The following is a 9,345-nucleotide window of genomic DNA, read 5'->3' as shown; positions in this document are numbered from 1 at the left end:
CTTAGCTCAGGGTGGAGAATCCAGCAATGATCTCGTGTATGTCCACCAGTATCACAGTAGCTACATTTTACAATAGGTTTCTTTCCTTTATAGCCCTTCTCGTCACCAGTTCTGTGGTTAGAGAGATATACCCTAGCTTCTGGTATATTTGCCTTTAATTCCATAGTCATGATTTTTCTGTGAGTTTCTTCCCTTTGAATCATGGCACACACACTTGAGAAAGAGGGAAGATCAGGATTCATGAGGACATGACTCTTGAGATCTTCGTATTCAGGACTTAAACTCGCAAGAAGTTGAAATATTTTGTCTTCCTCAGCTTTCTTGGTCAACACGACAGCGTCAATGGTGTGTGGCCGATAGACATTCAACTCGTTCCACATGGTGGTTAACTTCCTAAGATGCTACACAAATGGGTTTCCTTCCTGTTGAAGACCCACAATATCCTTTTTTAACTGGAACACTCGAGCTGCATTATTCTGATTCCCATACATTTCTTTGAGATTTTTCCAAATGATGTAGGAGGATTCAGCATAGCTGAAAATTTTTGCAATCTTTTGATCCATAGAATTTAGTAACCATGACATGACCAACTGGTCCTTGCACAACCAGTCATTGTAATCTGGTGAGGACACATCAGGCGCTGGAATAACACCATTAACAAAACCAAGTTTCGATCGTCCTCCCAAGGCAAGAGTGATTGCTCTCTCCCAGGGAAGATAATTGAACTCATTTAATAAGACAGAACTGAGACATTGATTTGGGTTGACATCAACATCTAAATGAAATGAAGATGGCGTAGCATGGGAGCTAACTTCTTCGCCATGCTTGAACTCTCTTCGGCCATAATAGAGAATCAGGAAAAAACTCACATATCTCTCAAGAAACTACTCAGAAGCAGGTCGATTAGGATCACTGCTCTAATACCATATTGAGTTTTGAAGGTGTATTTGCTATTATATTGAAACAAAGTACAAAGATAGCTCATCTATATGAGTGTGGGAAGAAGAGAAAAACAAGGAACAAGAAACAATCTTCCTTCCTTGATTTACGCCTAATCACATAACAACTAAAGCAAGATCAGCAAATCCCTTGAATTAGTGAGAATGACAGTCATACTTCAAGTTGTTAGACAACACCCCATGCATACACCCATGCTACCTACCGGCTAGGGTAAATGATAGCACCCCATGCACACACCCATGCCCGTTAGGGTAATTGACAGAAAGTAGATCTTCTTCCCGATCTTCTTCCAATAAGAACTGAGACAATAGAGCACACTGCCTGTATGAGAGTGACTACGAGGAGCAAAACGATAGGAGCATATTTATGCTACTTAGTTATGTTGTTTCCTTGCATTTAGCGAGTTAATTACTATTTATTTTAGTCTTTTAAGCTATTTTCGTATGTTTTTAGGTCCTAATGGCAAAAGGAGCAAGAAAGGGCATTTTGGAGCTAAATGGGGCATTTTTGGGCATGGATTGGATAGCTTAACTATGGAGCATAGAGGATGGACGAAATTGAAGTCAAGAAGGGCTAGGAAAGGCTACAAATCTGGTGGATGAAGTCCTAATGCAAAGAAGATAAGGAAATAGCAAGAAATAAGGAACCTTATCCAACCTTATCTTATCCTATCCTAACCAACCTTATCCTTTCCTAACTCTAACATTATCCTATCCTATCCTATCCAAATCAGGTTAGGACTTAAATCTAGCTAATTAGAGGGGAATAATTACACATTTAAACACCTATTTCAGTTTCTAGAAGCCTTATCCATTTGTTTGCCGCATGTGGACCATTCCTTGTAGGTTTAAGAGTTGCAATCCTTCCTCTACACCTATATGTTTTATATGAATTGATTACGTCCGGTTATTATTTCTTAAGGCATGAATGTGATTTGCTTATCTAAGTTATTAAAACTGGTTTATGTATGTGGGTTGGGGGTTAACACTTAATTTGCATGCATGAATTTGACGCTAGAATATAAGGGGGTTTCACGTAATAGTTATTCACTTATATTCACAAGTAGTGGAGGTTGCTAGTCACAATCGCATTAAGTAAATCCTTGGTATGAGTCTCATGCGTTTCATAGTGATGAATGCCTTGTCAATGCTTATAGTTTTCACAAAACTTAATGACTTTTGATATGTATCTTTGTTATGCGTCTCATATAAAGAACTTGAAAAAGAAAATTTGGTTTAGATGCGTATTCCATCTAATTCAAAGAAATAAGGAAAACTTGAGGGTTAGTTGTGCGATGCAACTAATTTGGGGTGTTGTCATTCATAGTCTAAAGGAATAATAATTGGACATTGGTTTGTATGCATATATCATGTGTGGAGAAGGACCCTCTAACTAGCCTTTCACCCATTTATATTACTTAAATTTGTTTTTCAAGAGTGTTTTCTATAAAGTTTTTGTTTTAAGTTTAAAATTCGTCAAAAACAATCCCCTTTTCACTTAGTCTTCATATTTGCGTCAAAACTTGTTTTCCTTGAGTCTTTTGAGTCAAGTCAAGTCCTATTTTCGTCCAAAACACTTATTGAGTCTAAATTTGAGTCTTTTTTATTATTGGTTGCTGTTTTAAGTGTCCAAAGTTAGTTTTGAGTCTATAGAGTCTAGTATAGTGTTTTTGAGTCTTATTTATATAAATTAGCATCCCTACTTAATCCCCAGTCTAGAACGATCCCTACTTACATATCTACTACAATTGTCACAAATAGGGTTTAATTTGAGTGTTAGAATATTTCACATCACAAAACAGCTGCAGCAATAGATAGAGTTGCCCAAGGCGTGATGCGATAATTTTGTCTTAAATTTGCCTTCCATTTGTGCCATGAAGTTTTGCAGTACTTGTTCAGGTCTTCACAAAGAGTAGCAAAATAGAAGTCGTTCAATTCCACTATGACCCCATCGGCAAGGTTGTTAATCAGAGTAGACCCTCCACTGCTGTCACCAAGCCTATTTTCAATAATTTCGTGCTTAACAAGCAACTCCACATCCTTAGCAGTGTTCACGAAACAATCCATGATGACAACATAGTCATTCATGTAATTCTCCATACAGTGGCATTGTTCAAAGGCAAGGAGGTTTCTGACAGTAGGTTCTGTTTCATCACTAATTGTCAATTTTAGAATTTCTAGAATTCCATCATTGAATTGTATGTCGAGTAAGTTTTTGGCTGATCCCACTCTAAACTTGACTCCTGCCCGGTGTAACTCTGTGATGCTTGGCATGTTTAGAGTTTCGAGTTCCCTTTAGCCTGCCGTTCTAGTGGTAGGTGTAGATATAAGTTTCTACAAAAATCGACAAAATGTTCTGCTTTATAAGCACACATTTTATCCAAATTTCCATCCGCTCCTTCTATGTGCATCAGATCTTTGAAGAATACGTGAGAAAGTTTGATTACTGAAAGCCTCTCAGTCCAGTTACTATCAGAAGGTACATCGATTTTGTCTGGGTCAAAAAGATCCTCAAGAACGAAGAATGGCAACTGATTTTCAAGCAGCCGTATGTCAGGCCATACGTCCTGCAGTATCCATGGTTTGTTAAATATACGATCATTCTCGTCCTGCAATTCATGGAAACGGTGCCTCAACAAGACCTCAATAATGAATGCTGCATCCACTAGAACAATTCTCACAAAGTCATCACTGCTAAACTCGATAGTTTCTGCATAACAACTGCGTATCTTGCCCTCTTGGTCCTTTATATCTTTATATAGTCCTCCAAGCCGACCCTGGTTCTGCGTATAAAATGTCGTATGTACCGCTTTTGTGCTCTTCCATGGCTTGTAGGCCTTCCTTTCCATGGTGAAGAGGACCTATAGAGACTACTTGAGGTGTGTAGGCCTTTTCACTTACACGCCGCAGTCGTTCAGGAACTCTGTAGATACAACACGAAGAGGACAAGGGAGCCAAAACATCCAACTCCTGATTCATTGATTTTGCTAACGGAATGTATGGGTTTTCGATGTCATGTGGAGCTTCGTTACTTCCTTCCATTTTTATTGCTGATGTGTTTGTTGCTCCAAATCATAATTCCTGACAACGAGCTGTTGATCACTAACACAACAACAAACAAATTTTTCACTATGATATTTTCGACAAGCTCAACCAACCATTGAGAGTATATGACAACAATCAAAACTAATCAAAATAATTGACAAAATTAACCCACGAATCAAAAATATCCACACCCGATTTTTGTAAGAGAAAACACACATAGACCTTTACACATCCCACCCCTAATGCCTTGAAAGAATTCAAATGGAATGCACCAAGTTCATACAAAACTCTATTTCTTATGCTCTTGAAGAAGGAAAGTCGGTATACAATAATATAGATGTTAGGATCGACAGTACTACAATATGGAAAAAAATACAATGTAAAGTGAAAAGATAGACATCAAGAATTTCCGTTGTTTAGCAATTTGTGCCCTACGTGCACGGACCAGCGATCAATCTCCCACTATATCAAAATAATGGGTACAAGAAGAGCAATGTTATCAAGCCAAAGACAAGGCTTGATGCATAGAATAAAGTATAACACTCTTTCTCACTAGACACGCTGATTTTTTTTTTCTTAGAGAAATTTTGCAGCAATCCCCTAACCCTTCTGCTCAATTTCAATTTCCAAACACAATATTGGCAGTGAAAAATAAAACAGTGAAAGCTTCACGAATTGGATGACCCAATAAACATTACGAGATTAGAGAAAAATACATAGCAAATAAAAAGAGAGAGAAGGGAGGTAGGAAGTAAAAATGTGTTAGTCATGAGTCAATATTAGGAAAAAAGGGAATGTAAATAGTAGGAGTCCTTTATTAAGTAGGTTGTTTATAAGCTTTATTTAGTTTCCTAGTTGAACACTGATTGTATATATATATATATATATATTTCTAAAGAAGCAATATGAAAAAAATTCCCGTAAAAGTTCTATTTGGTATCAAGAGCGCCGAAACCCTAGTTTTTCCGCTGTGCTTGGTTGACTGTTTTTCTGCAAATTTTCTGCAGAAAACAGTGGTACCGTGTGTGTGTAATCTTGCTGCGTGTGCAGCAGTGTGGGTGGTGCGTTTTTTCTGCAATTTTTCTGCAGCAAACACTGTTGCTGTGTGTGTGTGGTATTGCTGCGTTTTCTGCAGTGTTTTTCTGCAATTTTTCTGCAGCAAACAGTGTTGCTGTGTGTGTGTGGTATTGCTGCGATTTCTGCAGTGTGGTTTTCTGCAGTGTTTTTCTGCAGTGTTGCCGTGTATGTGTGGTAGTGCTGCGTGGGTGTGCTGTGTTTTTCTGGCAGTGTGGTGAATCTCAGTATCAGTCTTGCTTTTTTTTTTTTTTTGTGAGTAAAGTCGAATGGCATCAGAAGGAGGCAGTGGCATGTTGAAGTTAGAGGGCAGTAACTCAACCAATAATCCAGTATTGAATCCGGTTGTTATTCAGAGTGATGCGTCTGCTGTACCAAATACTGTGAAATTAAATGGATCAAATTATCCTCTTTGGTCCAAAGTTTTGGAGATGCACATTGCTGGACGCGGTAGGAAGGGCTTTGTGACTGGGAGCACCAAGGAACCTGCTGAGAATAGTGTTGAGTATGAGACGTGGGAGACAGGGAATGCAATAGTAAAAGGGTGGTTGATCAATTCCATGGAACCTGCTATCATGGGATTTTTTATTCACCTGCGTACCGCTAAAGAAATTTGGGAAGAGGTGGCTCGAACTTATTATGATGGCTCAGATATTTCTCAGATTTATGAATTGAAGGTTAAATCGTTCAGACTTCGTCAAGAGGGCCGGCCAATTGGCGTGTATTATGCTGATCTCAAGTCCGTTTGGCAGGAGTTAGATCAACGGAGACCAATCAAGATGGAATGTGCTGTGGATCTCAAGACACTTCGAGAAGAACGTCAGATTGATTGTGTGTATGCTTTTTTGGCGGGTTTGGATGATGTGTTTGATAAAGTGCATAGTGATATTTTACGTACTCAGCCCCTACCATCTGTTGAGGAGGTGGTTTCTGTTGTTCGGCGTGAAGCTCAACGACATGCTACTATGATGGGTGGAAATAATAATCACGGAGGGTTGCCGTCCATGGCCATGATCTCTCGGCCAGTTGGTGCTTCTCGTCCTAGTAATTCTTCTACTCAATCTTTCAATTCTCGTCCCTTCAACCGAGAAAATAAAGATGATTTGAAGTGTACTTTTTGTGGACAAACCCGTCATACTGAAGATACATGCTTTACTAAGCATGGGGTGCCTGATTGGTTTCTAGAATTAAAGAAAAAATTGCGTGCCAAGGAGCGTGGAGCAGCCGGGTCCAGTGGAGGCCGTGCCTCCCTTGCTACGGCCACACCAACAGTCCAGGAAGCCGTGCCTAGCCCAAGTGACTCTAGTCACAATTTGTTGACTCGTACTCGAGGTGACTCGTCTTCCGACACAGGTACCGTGGGACGTGTTCTCTTAGCCTCCGAAATTCAGCACCATACAGGTTGGATTCTGGACTCTGGGGCAACTGATCATATGACATATGATAAAAATATGTTTCAATACATGACTACATCTCACAGAAAAAATATCTCAACTGCCAATGGTACTTTGGCACCCGTGTGTGGTGCCGGCACTGTGCATCTCACCCCGTCACTTCCTTTACATCATTGCTTGCTTGTTCCTTCTTTATCCCATCACTTGTTGTCCATACCACAGGTTACTGAACAATTGGATTGTGTTGTTCTAATGTATCCGTCCTTTTGTCTACTTCAGGATATTCAGACCAAGGAGATAATTGGGCGTGGCACTAAGAGAGAGGGGTTGTACTATGTGGACGACGTTGTTTCTGGCAGAGCTAATGCAGTTCGAGCGTCCCGGTCTAGTAATTTACAAGAAGTGTGGTTGTTGCATCGTCGGTTAGGGCATGCATCTTTTGGGTATTTACGGCATATGTTACCTAGTCTATTTAGTGGAATAAATGAATCAGACTTACATTGTGAAGTATGTATTCTTGCTAAAAGCCATCGTGCTTCGTTTCCTCCTAGTATGAATAAAAGAGCTTTACCATTTGCACTTGTGCACTCGGATGTTTGGGGACCCTCCCCTGTTGTTACTTCTTCTGGGATTAAGTGGTTTGTTACGTTTGTGGATGACTGCACTCGTATGACGTGGCTGTATGTGTTAAAAAATAAAAGTGATGTTGGTATGGTATTTCGATTTTTTTTTCAGATGATTCGGACACAATACTTGTCTGTGATTAAAGTTCTCCGTTCTGATAATGGGGGTGAGTATATTAATTGTGAGTTGTCAGAGTTTCTGTGTGATCAAGGCATTCTCCATGAAACAACCTGTCCTTATACTCCACAGCAAAATGGGGTGGCTGAACGGAAAAATCGCCATATCTTAGAAACGGCACGTGCTCTCCTTCTGGGCGCATCGGTTCCTAAGAGTTTTTGGCCTGAAGCAGTTACTTATGCCGTCTACGTGATTAATCGTATGCCCTCTCGGGTGGTTGATTTTCGCACTCCTCTTCAAGCCCTCACTCACCATGTTCCAGTGGTATCTACTCATACTCTCACCCCCCCCCCCCCCCCGGGTATTTGGGTGTGTGGCTTATGTGCATATTCAGAAAATTCATCGCACTAAGTTGGATCCATGTGCCCTCCGATGTGTGTTTGTTGGTTTCTCATCTCACCAAAAAGGATATAAATGTTATCACCCTGAGACTCGGCATATGTATGTTACCATGGATGTGACCTTTTCTGAATCGGAGTATTTTTATGCTCCCGTATCTTCATCTTCAGATCACCAGGGGGCGAGCTGTAGTGGTGATCTGGAATGGTTGGACTTGGGAGGGAACATTGTAGCTGATGCCGTGCATAATGAGGCAGTGATCATAGATGCCGTGCGTTATAATGGGGCTGGAATGCCACTGCAGATTGTTGCCGAGAGCGGCATGCAGTCAGGAGTGATTGCAGCCGAGAGTGATAGTGATCTGCAGTCAGGGCAGATTGTTGATAAGTCTGCGGACGTAACCCCCTCTCTCTCTAGCTCCACAGTGCTGCCCAATGAATCTTCTCTGGATATACCTGAGGTAAGTATTGTGGATGATTATGTAACTAACGCGAGTAATGATGTAAATGCATATAAGCTGCCACCGAGACAAAATCGGGGTGTGCCACCTGACAGGTTTTCTCCGGAAGGCAAAGTGAAGTATCCAATAGCCAACTATGTCTCCTGCAATGGTCTTGCACCAGAACGCAAAACCTTGGTGGACAATATGGAGGCTATTCGAGTACTAACCCGTGTGGAGAAGGCTCTAAAGGATCCAAAGTGGGCAAAAGCAATGGATGAAGAAATGTTGGCATTACTAAAGAATAATACCTGGGAGGTGATGTCCTTACCAGAAGGAAAAAAAACAGTTGGATGTCGGTGGGTGTTTACTGTCAAATACAAAGCCGATGGATCATTAGACAGGTACAAAGCAAGGTTGGTAGCTAAGGGATACACCCAAACATATGGTGTAGATTATCAAGAAACGTTCTCTCCAGTTGCCAAGATGAATACGGTACGTGTTCTAATATCTTTAGTTGCTAATATGGACTGGCCATTAAAACAGTTTGATGTGAAAAATGCTTTCCTCCATGGGAACTTGGAGGAAGAAGTATATATGGATTTTCCTCCTGGATACAGTGCTGGCAGAAATACCGGAGTATGTCGGTTGCGTAAGTCTCTTTATGGGCTTAAGCAATCGCCTCGTGCATGGTTTGATAGGTTTACTCGAGTTATGAAAAAGTTTGGGTATTATCAGAGTCATTCTGATCATACATTGTTTGTTAAACAGAGGCATGAGAAAGTGACAGCTTTAATCATCTATGTAGATGACATGATTATTACTGGAGATGATTTTGATGAGATTTCAAGGTTGGAGAAAAATCTTGCGACTGAGTTTGAAATGAAGAACCTAGGGGATTTGAAGTATTTTCTTGGAGTCGAAGTTGCTCGATCTTCGAAAGGTATTTTCTTGTCACAACGTAAGTATGTTTTGGATTTGTTAAAAGAAACTGGTATGCTGGGATGTAAGCCAGTAGATACTCCTATTGTTGAAAAACACCATCTATGTTTAGATCCGAATCAGAAATCTGTTGATAAGGGAAGATATCAGAGACTTGTAGGGAGACTAATTTATTTAGCTCATACACGTCCTGATATTGCTTATGCAGTGAGTGTAGTAAGTCAATTTATGCATTCACCGAGTGTAGATCATATGGCTGCTGTTATGCGCATCTTAGCATATTTGAAGTCTGCACCTGGGAAAGGAGTTTTATATCGGAAGCATGGACATTTGAGGGTTGAAGGGTTCACAG

The 9,345-nt window shown here is 40.4% G+C and overlaps 1 protein-coding gene and 1 pseudogene across 1 annotated transcript; both read right to left on the bottom strand.

The window, feature by feature from the left end:
* Positions 1-401: 401 nt before the first annotated feature.
* On the bottom strand, positions 402-823 carry LOC137717045 (uncharacterized). Its single transcript, XM_088698308.1, has 2 exons — positions 813-823; positions 402-744 (listed from the first exon to the last, which is right to left on the bottom strand). The coding sequence occupies exons 1-2, from the start codon at positions 821-823 to the stop codon at positions 402-404; spliced, it is 354 nt and encodes a 117-aa protein (XP_088554434.1).
* Positions 824-2,656: 1,833 nt separating this feature from the next.
* Positions 2,657-4,738, bottom strand: LOC148695121 (UPF0481 protein At3g47200-like; annotated as a pseudogene).
* Positions 4,739-9,345: the final 4,607 nt, after the last annotated feature.

The sequence above is a fragment of the Pyrus communis genome, chromosome 8 (genome assembly GCF_041283825.1).
Source record: "Pyrus communis isolate YQ-2024b chromosome 8, ASM4128382v1, whole genome shotgun sequence".
NCBI lineage: Eukaryota > Viridiplantae > Streptophyta > Magnoliopsida > Rosales > Rosaceae > Pyrus > Pyrus communis.
This window is presented reverse-complemented; position numbering and strand designations above follow the sequence as displayed.